Source organism: Centruroides vittatus, unplaced genomic scaffold (genome assembly GCF_030686945.1).
Source record: "Centruroides vittatus isolate TY-2023 unplaced genomic scaffold, ASM3068694v2 contig_1051, whole genome shotgun sequence".
In the NCBI taxonomy this organism is placed as follows: domain Eukaryota; kingdom Metazoa; phylum Arthropoda; class Arachnida; order Scorpiones; family Buthidae; genus Centruroides; species Centruroides vittatus.
The window spans coordinates 296,139-321,470 of record NW_027120680.1 but is presented as its reverse complement, the minus strand read 5'-3'; the positions used below and the strand labels follow the sequence as shown (position 1 = coordinate 321,470).

At 33.0% G+C, this 25,332-nt stretch overlaps 1 protein-coding gene across 3 annotated transcripts in view; it reads left to right on the top strand.

Annotated features, from left to right (window-relative positions):
* The window catches only part of LOC136971397 (putative methyltransferase DDB_G0268948), a 298,490-nt gene continuing 273,158 nt past the window's right edge, over positions 1-25,332 (top strand). For 2 of the 3 annotated variants that reach the window (XM_067265849.1, XM_067265857.1), the window contains exons 1-5: positions 1-144; positions 3,112-3,269; positions 14,023-14,239; positions 21,403-21,500; positions 21,587-21,721. In XM_067265849.1, coding sequence (XP_067121950.1) covers positions 34-144; positions 3,112-3,269; positions 14,023-14,239; positions 21,403-21,500; positions 21,587-21,721 — 719 coding nt within the window. In that variant the 5' untranslated portion in view covers positions 1-33. Of the gene's footprint in view, positions 145-3,111; positions 3,270-14,022; positions 14,240-21,402; positions 21,501-21,586; positions 21,739-25,332 lie in introns of all 3 variants that reach the window. The other variant, XM_067265864.1, reaches the window with a different exon arrangement.

The following is a 25,332-nucleotide window of genomic DNA, read 5'->3' as shown; positions in this document are numbered from 1 at the left end:
TCGGCCAATGTTTCCGCGCGATACGACGAGAAAATGGCGCGTCGATTGTTCGAAGGTTACAAACACGCGGCGGAATACGCAAAATATCGGCCACGGTCTCCGCCGGCCGTGGCCGAAAAAATTATTCAATACTTGAAAGAAAAGGTGAGTGCCGCGCGAGGACTTCCTCGTGTCGAGTTACTTTATAAATGTAAGACGATCGTTCGAGTACTTTCTTACGTATCGACTTATATACAAATCGAGGAAAGATGTGAACTCGGAATGAGGGATTTGCCATCCCCAGAATTATAGACCCCTCCCTTGTTCTTACAAAAAGTCAATGTAGTTAGCTATACTTGTACGGTACGTGCCACCCTTGGCCGGATATTCGTCTACAAAGGTCGGTTTTTACCGCCGATCGGTACTACTGCCTATTCTCCTTGCTCTGCCTCGGTCCGGGCCGGCCCGGACCCGTGCTTCGGTGCCCGCCGTCGCTTGCGCCGAAGTGCCCGCGTTTCCCGTAAAACTATATAACGTCGAGTGCTCTGCGGACGGATGGACGGGCCGCACCCGGCCGGCGACGTAATTCGGTCCGCGTCGTGGCGGGCGCGTTGCAAAAACGTTCGAATGTCCGCCCGAGCGAGAAGCGTGGAAACCGGAGGTTCTTGGCGTTTTTGGAGCGGACTGCCGCGAAAAATATGCCGGGATCTAAATCCGGATTTCTCGCGGACCCGTGGGGTTGCCGGACGTCCTTTACTTTAGCTAAACCGTCCTCGTCGTTTATCGAAACGAAAAAGGATGCGGTTTATCCTTTTTTTTTTCTTCGACGAATCTGTTTTGTAACGACGGTAGACGTTTGCACGGACGTACGACCGTCCTTTAACGACGGGCACTAACCTGGTAAAAAGTAGTTAACTAGCATAAAAGGCAATGTAGCTAACTATGTACTTGCTTCGTTTTTATAAAAATAATCGAAACTACTAGTTAACGACATTTATACCGTCGGAAATAGAGAATCAAAAATTCGACGGATTAAAAGTATAGTTACGTTTTTATTTTGTCCTTATCGTTTAACGTTTTTATTTCTTTTACGACCCGCATCTCGAGAATAGAATTTTTCGTCCGACGTTCTGCATCTTCTAGTTAAAATTTGTCCCGACCAAGAAAATGGATATTCTGCAGAAGCGGCGTGGCGAATGTGGTAATCTAAAAATGCATTGTCGGTAGCGTAACGTGCTAAAACTAACGACGTTGTTTCTTAAAATTTCTGATTTTACGTGAAAATTTCTGCCAACCGTTTTAAGAAGTAGAGTAATAAGTAATAACTCGATGCAAGTACAAAACAAAATAAAAATATACTTATATAACAAACCGTATATTTTTTTATACGCGTGCGTGGCAAAACGTCGATACCCGATCGGTTGCTTTTATTTGAATCGACTTTCGTCGACCGGCAATATAAAAATTTCAAACGCTATAACTACTTAAGACGAGTAAAATGGCTTAACCGAACTCGACGTTGGATTGCCAAAGCAATGTTATACTATTGTAGCTGTATGCTATATATTTTTGTTGTAAATATAAATTTAAGTTTAGTTTAGTATCCTTTTTTTCTATTCTTTGTCTCATCTCCTTCTAGAACTTTCTTGCTTTGTCTTTCTGGTTCATTATCCCTTGGGTGGGATTACCAATTCCAAGAAAGGTGTACGTAAACAAAAGGTGAGGCAAGGCCCCGGGGCCGACGAACAAAGGGAAGAGACGCTTTTGGTCGGAACTCTCGACGAGGACGGACGGAGAGAAGGAAGGCACCGGATAGCTAGTACGATGATCGGAGACTGCTAGGTTTCGAAAAAGAGACTTGGACTCGAATTCCGAAGAATAAGGGCGGAATTAGGGTAGCCACCCGATCGAATTTTAGACGATCGAAGGCTACGTTCACCCCGAGGAAGCTAGTGAAAGAAATTGAAAGGAGTGCCGACAGATAACGCGAGGAGCAACGTCCCAAGAAAAGCATCAAACTAGTATCTCACCCGAGTCTTTGAAAAAACAGGAAAGTCTCGGGTATTTCTACCTTTTTTCTTCTTCTATTTTCCATCTTCTCTTGTTTCCTTAGTTATAATTAGCATAAGAATTAGTTTGTAAGTTTCGGCCCGCATATAGATGTCATGCTCTTCGATCTTTTGTTTGTTAGGATAGATTGTAACGTGTGTGTGTATAGAAATCACTTGTAGTTGTTGGGATCCAAAGAACCTGTTTAGAGCGAAAATAAATTCCTTTGTTACGAGAATTAAATCTAGTTACTTATTTGTACTATCCCGCTCGCTGGACCTTGTACTTGTCGCCCTAAACTTCACACTATAATTAATTTAAAAGGAAAACTAATTAGAGTAGTTAAAACTAAACACGTTAACTAGTAGCTAACTACGTCGTTTAATTATGTTAGTAGTTAACTACTGGCTATATCTACTATCCTTATATATAATCTCCGTAGAATGGTTGCCAATCTTCTGGACACTCCTGGGATTTGGCAAACATTTTAAATTTTCCAACTTCTGAATTGAGGCCTTGCCTATTTACTCGACGAGATGGTTAACTATTGAGTATATATTAAAACAGACTAAAGGATAACATCTGAATATTGCCGAGAGTAAAATTGTCAAATCTTGCAGAATTTTTTACTCCCGGAATTGAATCGACTACAGTATTTGGGAGTTGGCAAGATTACCCCAAAGAAGACTACAGTTTACCATTAAATATTTTAAATTCTAAATTAAACTAAAGCTTGCACATATTTATAGTCAATATGAAAGCTATAATTTTCAAATCAAAATTTAAAAATTATAATCTCTCAGAAATTTTGAGAAAAATTTAATTAACTGTTTCGTTTGGCCAAAGACGTTCGATTTCGATCGTTATATAAAACAAAACTAGTTTTTCCGATATATTATCCTTCCGCGATATTTATCGTACAGTCGAATTCTTTTCGGTACATCGACATTTGTAATATTTTATAAGTGTCGGTTTTTCGTATTTCTTTTCCTTAATTTTGATTTCTTTAGTTCTAAACTTCTTTATATTATATTATTATATATTTCTTATCAATAATTCTAATAATTTTAAATTTAATGATAGATTACAACTTTGAATCATGCATTAGATATCGGATGCGGATCCGGTCAGAGCACGGCACTGTTTGCTTCGCACTTTGAAAAAGTAACCGGTATTGACGTAAGCCAGGCACAGATTGAAGAAGCAATTAAAAACAATAAATTCACAAATGTAGAGTACAAGTGAGTATGGAAATAGTTCTTTTATTAAAGTAGTTTTATCTAAAATTTCAATAGTTGAAAGACTAGATTACATATCTGAATCATTATATATGTGATAAGTATTATCAGTTAACAAAATATCACATAGCATTAGAATAAACTAAAATTGCACCTGTACAAAAACATAAATCATTATTTAAAAAATGTTATCAGATTTTCAAAATACATTTAAAACAGCTTTAAACAAGGGAGATTAACAAATATCTATTTTTATCAATACCAAAATGCACGGTACGAGTACATTTTCGACCGGACTTTTAAATTTTTGAATGTCGGACGAGTTGCTCTTTTATACTACGAAATTACTTTTCGTACGCCGTATTCGGACCTTTGCACGTTTTCGTTTGACAAATAAAAATTGAGCTATTGTACGGATACATTTTTTTTTTGCTAGTTTTGATGTTACCAAATTTATGATTTACATATCATTTACGAAAATTAATTTTTATCATCTCGTTTCTGTTTAATCTACATTGTAATGCATAAAAGATTTTAACATGCTATAAAAATTCCAAATATTTTTTGCCTTATTAATAGATTTTATAATTTTTCTTTTTGGCTTGCTGGGAATAGAATTCCACGTATAACATGTATGAGGGTGAGTCAAAATAAATTGAGAGTGATTGTTTTTTCAACACTATAGCATTAATAAATTTCCTATGTATATTACTACAAAAAATACCGTATTTTATGGACTACTAGCTGACCCGGCCACGCGTTGTTGTGGCTCAAAATGCATCTATTATAAATGTGTAACACTTCCCCCATGGGGGGAATTTCAAAAAATCCCTTTTTAGTGTATATTCTGTTGACTTCACCTATTAAAACGCAACTAAAAACGCAAAAAACCGCATGTAAAATAGTATAAATAGAAGCCGAGTTCTTTACGGTAAGCCTTAATCCTGTCCCTTTCCCCGCTGGAGAATATCGAAAAATCCCTTTTTTAGTGTATATTCTGTTGACGTCACCTATTAAAACGCAATTAAAAACGCAAAAAAACCGCATGTAAAATAGTATAAATAGAAGCCGAGTTCTTCACGGTAAGCCTTAATTCTGTCCTTTTCCCCGCTGGGGAATATCGAAAAAATCCCTTTTTTAGTGTATATTCTGTTGACGTCGCCTATTAAAACGCAACTAAAAACGCAAAAAACCGCATGTAAAATAGTATAAATAGAAGCCGAGTTCTTCACAGTAAGCCTTAATTCTGTCACTTTTCCCCGCTGGGGAATATCGAAAAATCCCTTTTTAGTGTATATTCTGTTGACGTCACCTATTAAAACGCAATTAAAAACGCAAAAAACCGCATGTAAAATAGTATAAATAGAAGCCGAGTTCTTCACAGTAAGCCTTAATCCCGTTCTTTTCCCGCTGGGGAATATCGAAAAATCCTTTTTTAGTGTATATTCTGTTGACGTAACCTATTAAAACGCAACTAAAAACGCAAAAAACCGCATGTAAAATAGTATAAATAGAAGCCGAGTTCTTCACAGTAAGCTTTAATCCCGTCACTTTTCCCGCTGGGGAATATCGAAAAATCCCTTTTTAGTGTATATTCTGTTGACGTAACCTATTAAAACGCAATTAAAAACGCAAAAAACCGCATGTAAAATAGTATAAATAGAAGCCGAGTTCTTCACAGTAAGCCTTAATCCCGTCCTTTTCCCGCTGGGGAATATCGAAAAATCCTTTTTTAGTGTATATTCTGTTGACGTAACCTATTAAAACGCAACTAAAAACGCAAAAAACCGCATGTAAAATAGTATAAATAGAAGCCGAGTTCTTCACAGTAAGCCTTAATCCCGTCCTTTTCCCCGCTGGGGAATATCGAAAAATCCCTTTTTAGTGTATATTCTGTTGACGTAACCTATTAAAACGCAACTAAAAACGCAAAAAACCGCATGTAAAATAGTATAAATAGAAGCCGAGTTCTTCACAGTAAGCCTTAATCCCGTCACTTTTCCCGCTGGGGAATATCGAAAAATCCCTTTTTAGTGTATATTCTGTTGACGTAACCTATTAAAACGCAATTAAAAACGCAAAAAACCGCATGTAAAATAGTATAAATAGAAGCCGAGTTCTTCACAGTAAGCCTTAATCCCGTCCTTTTCCCGCTGGGGAATATCGAAAAATCCCTTTTTAGTGTATATTCTGTTGACGTAACCTATTAAAACGCAATTAAAAACGCAAAAAACCGCATGTAAAATAGTATAAATAGAAGCCGAGTTCTTCACAGTAAGCCTTAATCCCGTCACTTTTCCCGCTGGGGAATATCGAAAAATCCCTTTTTAGTGTATATTCTGTTGACGTAACCTATTAAAACGCAATTAAAAACGCAAAAAACCGCATGTAAAATAGTATAAATAGAAGCCGAGTTCTTCACAGTAAGCCTTAATCCTGTCACTTTTCCCGCTGGGGAATATCGAAAAATCCCTTTTTAGTGTATATTCTGTTGACGTAACCTATTAAAACGCAATTAAAAACGCAAAAAACCGCATGTAAAATAGTATAAATAGAAGCCGAGTTCTTCACAGTAAGCCTTAATCCCGTCACTTTTCCCGCTGGGGAATATCGAAAAATCCCTTTTTAGTGTATATTCTGTTGACGTAACCTATTAAAACGCAATTAAAAACGCAAAAAACCGCATGTAAAATAGTATAAATAGAAGCCGAGTTCTTCACAGTAAGCCTTAATCCTGTCACTTTTCCCGCTGGGAAATATCGAAAAATCTCTTTTTAGTGTATATTCTGTTGACGTAACCTATTAAAACGCAATTAAAAACGCAAAAAACCGCATGTAAAATAGTATAAATAGAAGCCGAGTTCTTCACAGTAAGCCTTAATCCGTCACTTTTCCCGCTAGGGAATATCGAAAAATCCCTTTTTAGTGTATATTCTGTTGACGTAACCTATTAAAACGCAATTAAAAACGCAAAAAACCGCATGTAAAATAGTATAAATAGAAGCCGAGTTCTTCACAGTAAGCGTTAATCCTGTCCTCTCCCCCCAGTGGGGGAATTTCGACATGTGTATTATATAAAAACACGTGCGTATTCGAATGCAACGTAGTGTCAAAATTTCAAAGGAATCGGTAGGAACAAACGAACGTTATATTTTATTTATATAGATAGATAGAAAATGATCTGGTTTAGTCCGTTCTCACAGAAAAACAATGCTCACAGAGAAGCAAACTTAGGTCGTCGGAAGTTTAGGCGCCATCTGTTTGGACATAAAGCCTTAATCCATATATAAATATATTTTTGAAAGGGGGGAAATGGTGGTCTTCACATATGCAGAAACCTTTGTGGGAGTGTATTAAACAACTTCCAAAGTTTCATGGCAATCGGATAAATGGTATGGTAATGCATGAAGGACAAACACACACACACACACACACACACACACACAGACATACATTCATTTTTATATATATAGATAAGACGCTACAGACTATAAAACACACCTTAATTTTTAAGCAATTTTTTTAAAAAAAATACCTATAAAATGCTACGGACTATAAGACACACCTGAATTTTGGAGGCAATTTTTCGAAGAAAAAAGTGCGTCTTATAGTCCGTAAAATACGGTAGTTATTATATGCATCTGTCAAAACAATTGCACAGAAATATACTTTTGCTCTGTTGCCCACTAGCAACGGAGCAAAATTTTAGTCTACGACAAAATCTGCCGATTGCAGAGACAGAGTTTACATTAAACAATGATAAACAGCCAAACAGTTTAAAATGTATTGCAAAAATGATGATCAATTCTGAATACCATTTGAACAAACCTTGGCAAAACATTTGCTATTACTTTCTTCACTGTTACTCTCCTCTTTTAGGAGTTTTTCGACCACTCGAGTTGTTTGTCTGTGACGTCGGAAAAACGGTGACCGGCAATGCGTCGAGTGTGTCAAAATTTCTCCAAAGAAGAAAAAGTGTTGCAAATTATAAAAAAAAATATCTTGCAGTTGAGGAGAAGGGTTATACTGGCAGTGGAAAAACCACACAAGTTTTAAAGTAAATTCTCTTTGTCATTTCCTTGTCGATAAGCTCTTACCTTAGAACAATCGAAAAGCAAGTGTAAATGTAAAAAATGCATTTAGGATTATAAGTTGTCATTAGTTAATATTTTTAAATTAATAATATTAAAGTAGAATAATAATAAAAATTTAAAAAATTTAATAAGTAGAATATGAAAAGTTAAGATTATTATTCATATAAATAATATTTATCACAATGAAAATTATGAAAAGTATTTTTAAATATGGCTTAATGTATTGTGCAATTATGTTATTTTAAGTATTATAAAAGATTAAGGAAAGAAATCAGTACTTTAATTATAATTTTTAATTTGGAAAGATTTATACTAGTGCATGATTGAATTATATTTTAGAACCCTGTTTCGAATCAAGACTTAACATCCTACTAATCTCCACTTCCATGTATTAAATTAGTTTAATACATTACATAAATATAGTAAAATCTACATTTATAGATACTCCCAAATACCAAACGTGTATGTTATTGTTGGGAATTAAGCTCACGACTCCAATAAACAAAAACAACTGTCGTTTTTTTCCTCTCTGCTGCCATTCCTCAAAAGAGCCCTCACACTTTTGAGAGATGGCTGTAGTTTTTCCTTTAGATACTTGTACAGTATAACTTAAATTGTAAATAACATACATTAACTTCAGAGTTTTCCTTAGTTGAGTATATTCTTTATTGCAGTTAGGAAATTATCTCTTTATGTTATTTATTGTATATATTTTCTGTCATGATATTTGACTAATATTAAAACAGTATATTTACTTCAAAGGATATACTTTTCTAGTAAACTTATGATCTCCTATGTTATAGGCTATTGAAAGTGTTTAAAAAAAAGTGGCAGCTAATAAGCAGTATACTGCACATTTAATGGGGTGGACCACACCATCATTATTGAATCCTGCCATACGAGCGGTTCTATCTGTTTTGAGCCATTACCTAATCTATATGATCCAACATCACTTATCATTACAAGTAAAAATAACACCGAATTACCTACAGCTAGGAATGAAATAGAATGTTTTAATTCAGGATAAATAATATAGCTGTTAGAGAAAATGTAGAAGTAGATAATGTACTGTACCTCCATTGAAAAGAAGGCAAATAAAATAATACTAAATATCAATTACTTTCTAAGAAATAGTTATTCATATTATATTTGTAGCATTAATCTATCATTAGAAAAAGTCCAAATCTTATTAAGAGAGGAGAGTGGTGGCAACAGTGTAAAATTGTCCAGAGTTGGTTTGCACTTTAACCCAAGTGTTGGTAGAGAAGGGATGCAAGAACATTGACTGTTTGTGTTAATAAAACTTTTTGTTTGGACACCCTGACTCTACTCATTTGTTTCTGTTTTAAAAAAGGTGACATAACCTAGTGGCTAAGACTGAAAACAACATTAACAGTAGCCAGATTTTATTGATAACCAATTAGATGATGATGAAAGAATATCACAGAAAAAAACATATGAAAATAAAGATTATAATTTTCAGTGTAATGTTTAATTATTTCAGTATGTTGTATTGCATAAAAGAAAGCCAAAGTGGAACATTATATTTTTTTATTATGTATGAATTTATATACGGTAAAACCCATCTATGGTGACCAACCACGGTTCCTTCAAAAAGTGGTCTTTTAGACGGGTGATCGTCCAGTATGGGTGGTGCTGTAATACTGCATTTCCGTACGTATTTTGCGCACTGTTTAGCCATTTCCACTAAGCGAAACTCGAAGTGGGCAAAAATAAGCGAATTTTTTTTCAACGATAGAGCTATATTGGTATTGTATTTTATTCTTTTTGGATAACTCGATCGACAGGAATCGTCACGATTTTATAAGACAGATTTAATACTAATATTTTAAAGATTAATACGATACTCGCATTTTCTCGATTATAATGCACACTCTTTTTTTTCGATTTAATTCAACTCGAGGGGAAAAAAAATCATGACTATTTTTGACTTTTGCACAAATTTTTAGGAATATGTTATAGTAAGTTCGAAAGTTGAGGACTGCTGGCATTAAAATTTGAATACTGTATATTTCTGCAGAATAGACGAGGTATAAATTTTTGTCAAAGTTTTATAGTTTTAGCATATATCTATTCTATAAGACGACCCCCAAACTATCGACGGCCTATGAATTTAGTTTAGATCGGCGATCGTCGTCTGGATAACAATACCGTACAGCGTATACGGAATTATGTCCTATTCGTAATTTTTCAAACGAACAAATTTTATTTTCTGCCTCGCTATTGTTGCAAACGTTCGGACCAATTCGGGCATTCGGGTAACGACCTCGACTATTCACAAAAATGTCGTACGGGTTATTCTATTTTGTGGACGTGCCCTACTCCCTACTAGTAAATAATTATGGTTTGTCTGTTTTTTTATAATGGTTTTAATTTATATAAATTTCAATCTAATTTTTTGGTATCTTTCCTATAAGACAACCCCAGATTTTGGGGGCCTTTTTTTACGATTCAACTATCGTCATATCTGCAGAAATATACGGTAGTTTTATTTGTGTTAACATACTAAACAATAGTAATTCTTAATTCCAAAAAAGCATTGTAACAAATTCTTTAAAAGTACACATTTCTAATGTTTCATAAATTATTGAACGTATTTATCAATTTCTTTAAGATTTGTAATTTAGAATAATCAACTTTTTTATTATCAATGTGGCTACTCTATAGAAATGCAAATAAAAGTTTTTGTTATAAATTTATTTTTTTATTACTCAATTTATTTATGACAATCTTCTATTTTTTGTGAATGTTTAAAAAAATTTTTTATCAAATAATTTGTTGCATTTATAAAGCAACAAATTACAAGTTTTATATTTGAATATACGTAAAATATCATGACTTATTATGTGTAGGTTGTTGTATCTTATTAATTTGAAGTATTTATACATTTATTTTTAAACTGATTTATTTCTTGGTCTGTTTAGCATTCTACAATAACATATATAAATCAGCATTTATACTTTTTTCCAATTTCATTTATTGATTGTATTTTTTTTAACTTTTAGTGTCAATTTTATAATGGAAAACTACATGATAGGATGTTACGTAAGCAGGTAGTTAACTGAAAATTGCCATTTTTTATTCATTCTTTTCATTTAATAAATATACAGGGTGTTTTTTTTTTTAAAACTGATGGTACTCAGAGACATCTGTAGAACAATCTAACAGCCGGACTGTCGCCAAATTTGGCAGAGTGACTAAGGACGACATGGGAAAGAGATTCCGCGAAGAAAAAACTAGTACCCAAATTCGCCGGTAGAGGTGGATTTGGCACTGTTGTAGCGAAACAGCTAAGAATTTGTTGAAGGTTCACAGACTACACTTGTTCAAGGTTCACAGGGAACCATTGCTGGTAGTAGCAGTGCCTGGGGAGTGGCACACTAATTGGAAATGATGCCTTTGATTTGTATGGCAAGTTCTGCAAAAAGTTCTCAAGTTCTATCCATACAAAATAAGCCACCTGCTAGAATTAAAACCAAATGACCATGCTACACGATTGACATTTGCTCTGACATTTTACCTAAATTCAGGTAAAAATGGCCCTCGTCTCCCCAGAGAATTATCCACGGCCAAGCATCATCCACCTCTATCCTGGCAAGAAATGTCAGAGCAAATGTCAACCGTGTAGCATGGTCGTTTGGTTTTAATTCTTGCAGGTGGCTTATTTGTATGGATAGAACTTGAGAACTTTTCGCAGAACTTGCCATACCGTCGAAGGCGTCATTTCCAATTGTCGTGCCACTCCCCAGGCGCTGCTACTACAGCAACGGTCCCCTGTGAACCTTCAACAAGTGCAGTCTGTGAAGCTTCAGCAAATTCTTAGCTGTTTCGCTACAACAGCGCCAAATCCACCCCTACCGGTGAATTTGGGTACTACTTTTTTCTTCGCGGAATCTCTTTCCCACGTCGTCCTTAGTCACTCTCCCAAATTTGGCGACAATCCGGCTGTTAGATTGTTCTACAGATGTCTCCGAGTACCGTCAGTTTAAAAAAAACACTGTATTTTCAAAATTTTTCTAATTGCTGTTAGAATTTAAATATAGTTAAACTTTGATAAATTAATTTTTCTATTATTATTTGAGATCTCTGTTTATAGACCAATTTTTGTTTTTATTTTAATTTTTATAGAGTTTTAGATTTGCATTGCAATTTCTTACTGTTCAGAAGATAAGCATTATAAAATGTTAAGCTACTCCCTTAATGAATTTATAAAATGTTTAATTCTATTATAAAATAACATCATTACGAATAAAAAATAACAAACAAGACACAACCATCTTTCTCTCAGGCAATAGTAATTGTAAAAATTATTGCTGGGAAGAAGTAAGGAAGGTTGTTTCTTTTTTGCTACAAGAATGCTCAAGCTTCTGAGAATCTTTACTTAAATAAAAAAAAATATATATACTGTTTTACTACATTACATTTAAATTTTTCACAAAAAAAGATTGTTCCTTTTATAATTTTTTTATATTAGTATCATTATAAAATTTACCATATTTATAAATGTACAGACCATTTCAATTTTTACTTTTTTAACTGTTTTATATAAAAGCATGGCCAAAGATTAAAAAATGACACTGCAAAATTTTTATATTTTTTGATTTGGGACCTTGAAATATTGAGAAATGAAAAAATAATTGGGGCATTTTTCTGTATGAAGAGATGTTTGTGTGGAGGGTGTGATTCTGTTCACCCACTTTGTAGCTTAATAACTCTTGTACTTTTTGCAGGAAAGTTTGTGTATAAGGGGCATTGATGATGATAAATTTTGGTGCTTAAAGGCCAAGGTAGTGGGAAGATAGAGGGAACGATGTGTCATATTTCCAGTAGGGTCAGACTTAATGAAGATTCTATTTGTTGTTAGCATTTACAATTTTTTTATAAAACTCATCTCTATCCTCAAAATTAAGCTTTTTGCCATTATAATAAGTAATATATTAATTTATTTAAAAAACTTTTTATATTAACAGATTGCACCACACTCAATTTTTATATACTTTTCAGGAAAGTTTAGCTGTTATCTAGTTGCTGGATTTTCAGATGTACAGTACATTTTTAGAAATTATTTACAGAAGTCGAATGACTAAACATTAAGCAATAGAATTGTGTTATAACGAGAACTCTGTTTCCAGTGAATTAAAAAGCATTATAAACTTTTTACTAAATTAGGAAATTTCTAGTTTCCTTACAATGAATATATTGCAATTCATAAAATGTTAGAACTATAGATTCAACAGAACATAGGCAATAAATATTATTGCAAATAGTTTTTTAAATGTCAAATTCAGACTTCCATACATTTTTAGTATGAAAGTCTGAATTTGACATTTAAAAAAAAACCTCTTCAATTTTTTTTAACTCACTCTACCCTGTGAGCACCAAGAGGGCCTTTTTAGCAAACCCATTGTGAGTTTGGTCAGGACCTCAAAGAGGTAACTGGGTGGTGAGGGACAGAGCCCAACATATCCAAATGGACCACAATGAAGAATTCCTGGGTTTTTTTTAACTTGTCTAGATTTGATCCTGGGTTCCCAAAGCAGTAGAATGCCATCTTGAAAAGTAACCAGATTTCCTTTACTTAGCTTTTGAATGTTTGAAATTTGCTTAATTTAAAGATTACATTGCACTGGCATAATCTTATAGTTAAATTAAAAACAGTTGTGTAAGATGTGATGCTAATATGTGTCATCTCTAAAAATGTTTTATCTCCACATCAAACGTGTAATAAATATCGACTCCTTCGTATCCATAGTATCTTGAAAAATCTTTCGTAAGAAGTTTTTAAACATTTTAAACAAGATCTGAATTATAATTATAATATTGGATTTAATTATTTAAAGTTTCTCCCAGTAATTTAGGGCTTTAATGTCCTGGAGAGTTTTACTGATTTTTGGAATGATGTGATTAATTTTATATAATTATATTACAGTCAAACCTGTTTTTATGCGGGGGGATAGGGACCGCATTAAAAAAATAGCACGAAACTTCACGAATGGCTGTAAAAAATAGTTTTCGCAACACAATTAAAAAATATTTTTTTTATGCGGTCAACAGGGACCGCATAAAAAAAGTCTCACATAGAAAATAACTCAAAACCGTACGAAATAGAATTTATTGACAACAGATGTCAGCACTTGACTGCATCGTCTGGTCTATCGTCTGTTTTACATATTTTTGTCCAGGTGGTGTTTTGTTGACTTAAAAAGTAAATTATTTCATTTTTCGCATATTCATGCAATAATATTACTATAATAAGTGCATTTATGCTATAATAAGTTTATTTAGCTATAATAAGTCAACGTGAGACATGACGAATCGCACGAGACTAGTCGCCAACTATACCGCACAAATAAAAAATCGCACAAAAAAAACCGCATAAATTAAAAATTCGCATTAAAAAAATCGCACAAATAAAAATCGCACATAAAAAGAGCGCATAAAAACAGGTTTGACTGTATATTGGTTTTTTCCCGTTTTAAATAGGTATTAACACTATTGTTTGTCTAATAAATAAAAACGTGATATAAAGTAAAATTAACAAATGTTATATAACTGCATAAATGAACTTAAAAATTAGAGGAAGAGCTTTGGATTTAATTTATTATTATTGGCAAGATTATTTAGGATTTCTCAATTTTCAGAGTTTCCTCTGCCGAAGACACGAAGCTCGAGAACGAAAGCATTCAGCTCGTCGCAGCCAGCCAGAGCGTCCACTGGTTCGACCTAGATAAATTTTATAATGAAGTCGATAGGTTACTTGTACCGAATGGAGTTTTGGCCATGTATGGATATTCTGTCGTGATGCCTCATCCTTTGGATGTGAAAGTAAGAGAAAAAGCTGTAGACATAGTGAATAAGGTATGTTACTGCTTTCAGAAAGTTATTTCTGATTTAATATGTTTATAAATTATGATTATTGTAAATTCTCCATTATTTATTTAATTTGATATATGGAAATATTAAGAAAAAGTGGGGTAAGTGTACTGTACCTATCCATGGGGAAACTGCACTTTAAAATTAAAATTAAGCTGCTGATACCAATACATTGATGTGTAGCTCAAAGTACAGATATTGATAGTATTCAAGCTGGTTTCAATATGGCTGCTTCTGTGGTTTGTAAGATCTGGATAAGTTTGATCTTTTTGTCTGACAGGGTGCAAGTATAGTAAATTAAATATTTAAAATTCAGTATTTGTGATTTTAAGATACAATACTTAAATGAATATTGTAGAATGATAGGAGCAAATACTCTTTGTAAAATGTTTCATCTATAATGTTTTGTTATGATAGCCAGGGTGCATTTAACCTATGAAATTTTGGTCATTGGGGTATGTCCAACTATGTCAATGGTATAAATACACCATCCTTTTGGAGTTCTGCATACAGATGCGTCAAGATGAATCTGCATGTATAAAATGTAGGTGTCTTTGTATTCTGCATTAAAGGCATGCAAGGTAGGTCTCTAGGTAATGCATGCTCTAAAATACTATTAAATGTATTTTGTTATTGAGTTTTCATAGCAGAAATGCAATTCTCCTCAATTTCTATGTTAACGTACTGTACACACATTTTGTACCCGTGCCTGATGCAAGGCTAAAACTTTCGATTTTCACAGCTCCTGCAATGAGGATAGGACTGGGTACTGCCTTCATCTACTGTAAAGTTGATACCCACAATCCTTTAAATGCTGTCAGGGAGAGATAGGCAATGTTCGTTCTTGTATCAGTCAATAGGTGGAGGAAGCATATGTCACAGGCCTGTTGCCTTAGGTAAATTTGTGTAATACAACTTGACAGAAAACATACTAAATTTACAGAAAATGTACTGAAAAGGAAATTTAAATTGTAAAAACAACTTTATATCTTTTAACATTGTTTAAAAAGTAAAAAGTGATATAGATAAATGAAAGTACAGGTAGGCCTCCTACAACGCGGTACCTTTACAACGCGTTTTTTGCTCCAACGCGGTTGGAAAAATGCGGAAATTTTCTTACAATGCGGTACTTTTACAACGCGGTTTAGGGTATTTAGAAACAAATTATCTTTCACATAACAGAAAAATTGCAACGGATCACATAAGTGCAGTGGAACTTGATGGAACAAGCTCAGATCTTGAAATAAGGCCAGTCAAACATTCTCGAACAACTATAATAAGTGACGATGAGGACTGAATTTGAGCATAACATTATGTTTCTTTTTGATTTTGACTCGAAATCATAATCTTTTTAGTTTTTATATGATGTTGAATTTTATTTAAGCTTTTTATGTACATAAATTTAAAAAATGATGAAAATGTTACACCATAAAAGGCAGTTTTTCTCTTTTTAGAACTGAATCCCAGTTTTTGTATTAAGTTGGTGTCTTCTATAACGCAGTATTTTCAAGGAACATATCTACCGCGTTTAAAAAGTAAAAAGTGATATAGATAAATGAAAGTATTTGTCAATGTCATGTAAAACATTAAATTTAGAATAAAATATACATTTTTTAATTTCTATTTACCTGTTTAATAAGTAACAAAATTTAATGTAAAAACCTGCATTACAGACCCTTGAAACAGATCCCTATTCTCATATTTCTCACTATTGTGAATTAGTCGCTTTTCCTCAACTATTTCGGCAATACATCACTTTTTCTACCACCAAGCTGTCACGTTACTTCATTAATTAATGTTTAATTAAATACTTAAAATTGTGATGCCCATAATGTTTTGTTGTAGGTTGAAAACTTAATTTTATTACATGAGTTTTGAGGTTTAAAAAATGTTAGTTACACAACATTATAAATTTGAAAGTGCACAGTCTAGCATCGACAAAACGTTTTTTCAAAGTACGGTATTTTTATTTCTTACGAGCATCTCACAATTAACCTTCGTATCTTCAATTTGAGGGCTGCTGTTAATAAACCATTCTAAAATGAAAACCAAGTGAAAAAATGATAAACAAACATAATTTAAAATGACACTAACATTTTTTAATTTTTGTTTTAATAATTTTGATAGTGTAACAAAATTACCAATTAAATTTTTGTTCGAGAGTATTAATATTTTATAAAATTTGAAAATTTATTAAGGGACAATTTAAATTTATAGTTTTGTAACAGATTACAAAGCTGTAAATGATTAATAAATAAAAATGATTTATTGATGAATAATAGATAAAAACAGTGTTTTACTTTCCCAGCTTGTTATGTATAAATGCTGGAAAATATTGGAATCGTGTCAAGTTTGACCCTCCGAGTTTTTTTTCAAATCTCCATGTTTTGAGATGACTCGAATCCAAAAATGGCAAAAAACATTCGACGTCTTGGTATCTATTTTGTTTAATATCTTAGGATGGGGTAATGATTGAGAAACGAAATTAAATGCAGTAGCTTATGTATAAAGGGCATTGATGCTATTAAATTTTGATAGTTATAGATCGAGGAGTGGGAAAATAGATAGGAATTGAGTCAGTGGCATAGTGAGGGGGGTGCAAGGGGGTTTTAGTTAGTTAGTTAGTTATTTATTGAATAAAATACCAAAAAGGTACATTCCCGATACTGTAGTATAACATAACCGGGTGCAAGCGCGACAAATGATAAGAGTAGATTACAATACATAGGAACATAGATATGGCAAATTAAAATACCACATACAGTGTAAATAAAAACAACAATAATACAGAAAAAATAAAATAAAATAAAATAAAAAAATAAAAATAATACAAAGATACAATCAAAGTGGGTGTGTATCATGCACCGGGCGCCACTCACAGAGGGGTGCCCAAATGGTCACCAAGACAAACTATGTGTTTTGGGGGGAGGGGGGTGCCAATAAAGTGTCATGCCCCGGGTGCCCGTTACGTTCGCTACGCCACCGGATCGAGTGTCATAACTCTAGTGGAGTCGGACTTTGTGAAGATTTTACTCTTTATTAGCATTTATAATTTTATATAAAACTTGTCTCTACCCTCAAAATTAAACTATTTGCAGTTTTGTAATTATTAATACTATAAAAGTTGTATTTTTAACAAAATCTTGTAAACGATGGCAGCACAAGCTAATTTTAAATTTGTTCTATTACGTCGTCGTGTTATTGCCAAGAAAGTTATGCATTTTGTTTCTGGATTTTTTTATTTAATGAAATCTCTTGTTTTAAATTTTAATAATTCTGTGACTCTGAAAACTTTTTTCTAATTAATAATTTTAACCAATTAAAAATTTTAATTTGCAAAATTTAAGTAGATAAAAAAAAACGTACTCTACGAATCAATGACTGGAGTGTGACAAAAAAAACAAAAGAGAAAGTTCACCACTAACATTTTTGAACTCCCCCAATAAGTAGATAACTCATTAGAAAGAATGGTAAATATACATGTGATTTTTCTCTCAATTTTTTTTGAGAGACCACCATATATCTTCTAAATAGACTCTTCCTACATTTATTGAATGGCTGACTATCCTGAAACTTATTAGCCTACTGTTATGTTCTACAAAAAATAAAGAAACCAAGTAAAGAACAGAACAAAATATACAGAGAGAAGAAAACCAAAACAAAATAAAAACATGTGAAAACGAACTTTTTGGACCAGAATTTACAATCGCAACATCATTTATGCAGAAATGAGAAAGGAATTTCTGGTGCAAATGCGAGAACTGCGCACAAACATCTAAACCCTGTTCAAGCATTAGTTCTAAATTATGCCACTGTGGCAAAAAGCACCAATAGCCAGAAGCTTGCTTTTTGGTATTTTCTGGTCATAATTACAAATTACGATTGCTTTGTTTGTGATTACTATTAGTTAATAATGAAAATAAGTTATATAACGTTAAACAAAAGAAAATGTTCTCAAACTAAATTATAACATCAAACGAGACAAAACCCATAAATATAAAATAACGTTCGGACTCGACTCCTTACAAATAATATATATTATTATGGCCGACTAATTTTATTTCGGTCGCCGTTTAGTCGCTTTTTCTTCGCCGGGAGTTACTATTCTCGCTTATTTTGAAGTAATATTCTGTTTCGAGGTCTGTGTTTGTAAAATATTGTTTTGTTTTAGAGCTGATAAAAATGGATTTTCTTTACTTCTTGTGGCATTTTCTGCCCTTCTGAATCGAAGTTTTCCTCGGCCATCCGGAGTTTAGAAAATTTGTCAGTTCCATAGGTTTTGAACTTTTTCACAATACTTCTAATAGTTTCTGTACGAACACTAGTTAACTGGTGGATATTTTTATAATGTAATACAGTTTTGTTAAGTTGAATAATGTTTCTTTTGTTGTTTGCAATAGTCTTTATCCAGTCATCTGCATAAATTAAATTTTCGTCGATTCAAAATTTTAACGCTCTACCTCCATTTCTACTTACCATAGTACACTTTTGTAAGATGTAAATTTTTTTCTTGTGCAGTAGTTAAATAATTTTTTATAAGGTGTTATTCTTTCTTTGATATAGCAGTCCTACATCTTCAAATTAAAATTAATCCATTCTTAATTTAAGGGGGTTAGAAAATTTATTTCAATTTATTGATTACTTTAGTTTTCTGCTTCATATTTTTGCCTTTATTATGTAAATTAGTTGATTTGTGTAATGCTATTCAGGACTTTTCACTCGGCATTGTAAGAGTGAAACATTTTATGACATACCGTACGAGAGTATGTTCTTATATGTGCAGAAATACAATATGATTACCTGCTGACACAGAATTCCTGCATAAAACAAGACCGTCATACTGCATGTAAATTTAAAAAATCAAAATGCTAACAAAAAGTAAATTTTTTCTATTACAAATTACATGAAGTAGCATTTATTTTTTTATTTTGTTTTTTCACTGGTGTCAGGTATATTTCACTCTTTTATCTTATTTATAAATCTTAAATGTCATCATTATCTGACTTGCTGTAAAATATCCTTGTGTAAGAATTGAATAGTGTATTTCATCATGTGTTCTATCTTTGTCCTTTACTAATAGAATTATATTTTAGAAGTTTTCATTTTTTAAACATAAATGTTAATTGCTTTTTAAAAATATTATTGACAACACATTAATAGTCAATTTTTTCACAACACTTTAGACCATTTTAAATTTCTCTGGATTGGATATCATATTGATCTCTATGGAAATATTTGTTAATTTTGACATGTAATGATAATTATTAATGAACACAATACTCTCTGTTCGAATATGTCATTTAATGAAGATTAAGACTTTAATTACATTGATTATTTAAAAAATTAAAGTGCAGTTTCTGTAATGTGAAATAATCGTGTAGTATGGCACCATTTGCATGTACTGGACAGTACATCTATACATACAAGAAGGCCCGATATGAGTTTGAACAGTTCTCCAGTTGAATATTTTTTTGCATCGTACTTATTCTGAATAATTTTATCATACAAGTAAATATCCCATGCACTTTGTTTTGAGTTTATTAGATGCCGTACGGATACTTGCATTACAGTGTTTTTTTCCCAATGATATAAGCAGTGTAATTTTCATTTACTAGAAGAAAACTTTGTTTAGTCATCATATTATTAGGAACAAAATAATATAAGCTAACAATTGGCAGAAGATACCTGACTAACATTTTAAAATATCACATTCTAATGTTTTATAGTTATGAACATATAAAACTAATATGAGTAAGTATAGGTAGAAGACTATTGCAATTTCGTGTCTAGATTATGCTAATTATGATTGATGCTTGCAAACATGAAAAAAGATTTGACAGCTACATTTGCATAATATTAACATTACATATATTTTGACTAATTTTGTATTAGTAATTTTGTGAATAAATTTAAATTTCTAGTAATTTAAACCATTAGGTTTTTGTATTAAACTATTCATAAAATATTTTTAAGCAATGTTATTTGTGTGTTTGATAAAATGTAATCTTGAAATCTAAGGTTCGTGGCAAGCACTCTTATTATAGAATTCTGCAATCGAAGATGAGGAGAACACAAGTTTATATAAATAATGAAAAGGAAGAGAATAAACTCAATTCAGATTTTTGTCAAATTTTTGTAACTTATTATAATGATGGTAGAGTTTTCAAGAAGGGAATTAAATCCAAATAACCCAATTAAAAACAACTTTAAATAATTATAATTTCACAAAGTTTGTTGGTTGTTGTAACATGTTATATCATTAGTATTTTTATTACAGAGAATGATGAAATTAATGTAATTAAACATGAAAATTTCTGCCAGATTAAAAGGTACAAATATTAGACAGACACGAAAGTTAAAGATCAAACTTGTATTATTTGCAACAACAAACAGATCAAATTTTGGCTTTGAAACAAAGATAAAAGTAATTAAAAAGCAGATGAAAACAAACAAAAGTAATTTCTATTCCTTTCCAGCATTAATTTATACTCTAGACCAGTAGTTCTCGAACTTTCTCGGTTTATTGCATACTGTAAGACGTAAAACAATTGCATTTCTGGTGCATTTGGTATACAATAATAACTGTAACCCCGTGGGCCTTAGACTAAATATTAATTGATCATGGATGTAATAAATCTTTATTCATATGAATTTTTTCTCATTTTTAAAATATACTTTCATAATATTTATGGCACCAATGTGCCACAATCCACTGTTTGAAAATCGCTTCCCGTATCCATTTCCTTATGCGATACCAGTTTATTTTGTAACTTGTCCAAAAACTAACCCAACTTGGTATTCTTTGGCCTATTAAGGCTCACATAACAGAATGCACAACACACAAACTTTAGTTTCTTTATTAAAACTCTTATGTATTTAGTTCAATTACTTTATCAGCTAAGCATAAAATTTGAATAACAATATAAAGTATTATTATGATTTTTAAAATGTGCAAATGGTATAGTTTATTGGTGGAATTTTTAATGGAGATTGCCCTTGATTTAAAATATCTGTGTTCCGTCCAAACTGGCTGAGAATGAGATTTATTCAAAATTATTTCTTTATGGATATTATGATATCAGACCAAAGTTTTGTTTGAAGATGATGTCATTTCTGTTTGTTAACAAGCTCCATAAATTTTTTTACAGTTTTATGAAGAAGATATCGGAAAATATTGGTCGCCCGAGAGAAAGCACGTCGATAATAGTTATGAAGACATTACGTTTCCATATCGTGATTATATCAGGTTTGAGTTTAAATGTATTTATTAATCTTCAAAGTTTTTAATTGTTGAATTTTATTTTAAATGTGTTAAATTGTATTATTCTTTAGGACTACTGTCACTCATCAAAGTGATTTGCCACTTCTAAATTATTTGGGGTATTTTACCACGTGGAGTAGTTATCAAGAATTATTGAAGGAAGATGCAAAGAAAGCAGAATTTGTAATGACTAAATTTCAAAATAGGTAATTGAAATATTACAGTTAAATTTTTAAATATAGAAATGTCTGTATTGGAGCACAGAGAATAAGAGTAAGAGAACATAAGGAATCAATTAGAACAGGGGTTCTCAAAGTGGGTGATATGCCCCCTTGTGGGCGGTGAGTAAATCTAGGGGGCGCTGGAGGCAGGGTCCTGAACGGTGAACAAAGGCAAAAGTTGGGGTCACTGATGGGTTAGGGGGCGTAACTTTATGGAACAAAGGGGACAGTGGATCGAAAAAGTTTGAGTACCTCTGAATTAGAAGAAGGAATGCCTTTAGCAGAAGGTATAGACAAAAGATTACCAGTAATCAAACCCCACTAAGATAAACAGAATGGAAAAATGGCAGAACTGGCCTTGAATTTCTAGAAAAGAGTAGGATAATTTAAGTCTAGAAATGAAAAATTTCTGCCTGCTTTGCAGAAATGAATAGAAAGGAGATTATAAGATAAAGCTGCAGTTGTTATTATTTAATTTACATATTTAGCTTTTCATATAGGAACAAAACATAGAAATACTTACAAAGTAAATGTTATTTAACAAAAACAATGTGTTCTCAGTTAGAGTACAGATTGATTCTGAATTATTGTTGAGGTGTCTGTATTCTGTAAGGGTGGATACACACGTGTGGTGTGGCAGAATGTGGTCACTTTTTCACCACAGAAGTTGATTTTGTGCCGCTTTTCTCATACCGTGAAAGTTGGTTGAACTCATATCTTTTGTGGCAGCAGCTGCAAAGACACATTTCTATCACCCAATAACAGATTGTTTCATGCTCAACATAGAATCTCTTCTTTTAATGGTGGAAAATTCAACATGGTTAACTGAGACAACTGACGTTAGAATAAAAGGAAAAGATAATAAATTTAACTCAGATTCTACATAAATAATAATATATAATTTAATTCAAAGGACAAAACAAACAAATCATAGTATTCTTTATCGAGAGATCTTAATCGAGGAATAAGTATATTTTGCACACCAGTTCTTTCTCAATCCAAGACAATATCTCTAATCCAAATCTTCATTTGAATCTTCAACAAAATCTTCTAGCTAAATAAAGCGAGCCATACAAAACAAAATTTGTAAACGTGGCTAATAACAGTGTTGTCATCATTTGCCATCTTGAATATTATATGCATGCACTTTTGCTTTTAGTATAGATAGATGGCTGTCCTTAGACTTAGCCCAAAAGGAGGGGTGGAATGAGGAAGGTGAGGGCTGGAGAAGGAAGGAGTTGGGGAGGGTATGAAAAGTGGAAATGGAAGTGGGGATGGTAGTGGTAGGAAGGATAAGAGATGTTGGGATCCCACTGATGCCTTGTTAGCCTTGTTTTAACAATTAAAATACAAAAGTACAAAATATATACAACAGAGTGCCATTCTGGCTGATGATCAAGTAAACAATGGTTATACACTTAAGACGATATACAATGATATATTTTCACCCACATTTGTTAACATAGAGTGCCATTTTGGCTTAATGATGGTTGAGAAGTCCTGTTGGGGTCTTGCACTTAGGGCTGGAAGAACATCCATTATGTTGAATTGATAAAAGTCTCTTTAAACCGAACAATTGCTTTAAACGGTAGACTATCTTACAGCTTATACAGCTTATAGTCTACTTCCAACTCAGTGTTGGATCGAAGTATACACCAAGGTATTTTAGATGCGATGTGACTTTGATCTTATGGTTGTCAATGTATAGCCCTAAGGGTTGCTGTAGCTGCTTTCTATTAGCTTTTCTGGTGAAGACCAGTGCCTCTCATTTATCGTAGTTGATGGGTAATTTATTGGTTTTACTCCAGGTAGGAATCTTTTGTAAGGTCTTGTACGCTTTGAATTGTAGGATGTCAGGATTCCAGTGCTTTATGAGTAGAAGCATATCATCGGCAAAGCCCTGTATTTTTATGTTCTTTTCTTCCTTGGGGATAATGCTTAATAAAGTGTCATAGATCAGATTCCATATCCCTGGTCCACAGTGGGAGCCCCGCAGACAATCTCTATTTATGTCTTTGATTATTTGGATGGTGTCGGTGAAAAATCCTACTTTCCTATCACTCAGGTAGCTACTCACTAACTTGATGATGTTGGTTGAGCAGTCTACTCTCTGTAACCTGTCCATGACAGTCAGCCACAAAAGATGGTTGAATGCCTTGCGAAAATCCATGATAACGAGAAGGGCGTGATTGTCTTGTTCCCGTGCTTCCCTGATAAAGCTATTAACATTTTGTATGGCTATTACTGTGGACTTGCTCTTTCTGAATCCATATTGGTTTTCATGCATGTTGTTGGTCTTACTCAAGTGCCAATTCAGCGTCCCAATGATCATTACATTAAGGGCTTTGCCGAGCACAGGGAGAAGACTTATAGGGTGGTAATCTTTCTCATTTGTAGGGTTGGGTGTCTTGGGGATGAACTTTACATTTGCTATTTTCCAGTGGCGTGCCGTCATTGGAAGCGATGGAAGCGCCGATTCCACCTTCCAATGACCTTCCCTTGTATTTTATAAAATATAAATTTTCATATTTTAACTGTACTTTGAATTAATTAAAATTAATATTTTATTATAACTGTATTATGTATCTTTTACAAATTTCTATACTACATGTGAAAAAAACGATAAGATTGCTATTGTATATTCGAATGATTTGGTGGCGGAAGAAGTGTCGAAACCGGGTCAGTTTCCAATCAGCCAGATTATATAGGCATTGTCACATGCGATTTACAGAGCACCAACCTCACCCGGTTTAGCTGGTAGAAGCGACACACGCGTAAAGAGTCCGACTTTATATCCCGGAGCGGTTGTGGGCTGTTAGCCGCCTGCTAGATATTCGGCCACCCTCGCCCGATTATGTGAATCATAAGCAGACTAGATCAACGGCGGGCAACCCCCGGCCCGCGGGCCAGCTACGGCTGGCAAAAAGTTTCTATCCGGCCTGCGAGATCTTTAATAGATTATTAAATTGGAAAAATAACTAATTAATAGTTATTTTTCCAATTCTTTGTAATTTTCAAAAGCGATAAGAGAAATAAACGTAGTAATTAACTTTTTATTTATTTATTTCATATTTGCAGACTAAAAAAATTACGAGTCACAAGAAAGCGTCAATTAACTACTACGGCCCGCGGAAAAAAAACGTAAAATTTATTCTGGCCCATGTTATAAAAAATGTTGCCCACTGTAGACTAGATTTATAACTTAACCCAACTGATAGGAATTTACTGGCATGTTTTTATGATAGTTCTGTATAGTTGACAGGAGTTTTAAAAAAATCCATTAAAATATTTGATACATTTATTCCGCGTTTATTCCGCTCTCCCATCTTATATTACTTACGGATTTCAATGTTAAACCGGTGATATTACGATTTAGTATGTCCCATCTGTAAGGGGATGCAGAAAAAACGTGTACAATTCTAGTACAGTGATAAAAAATTAACTGTTACTTTGGCTGCATCATTTACAACCAAATTTAATGAATGAGACGTACAATGGTACAAAAAAAGCTCTAGAATTTATTTTCCTTAAATTTACAATTTATGTATCCGTTGTCATAAAAATTTCTTTCCACTTCTTTCCCAAGACTACAGATA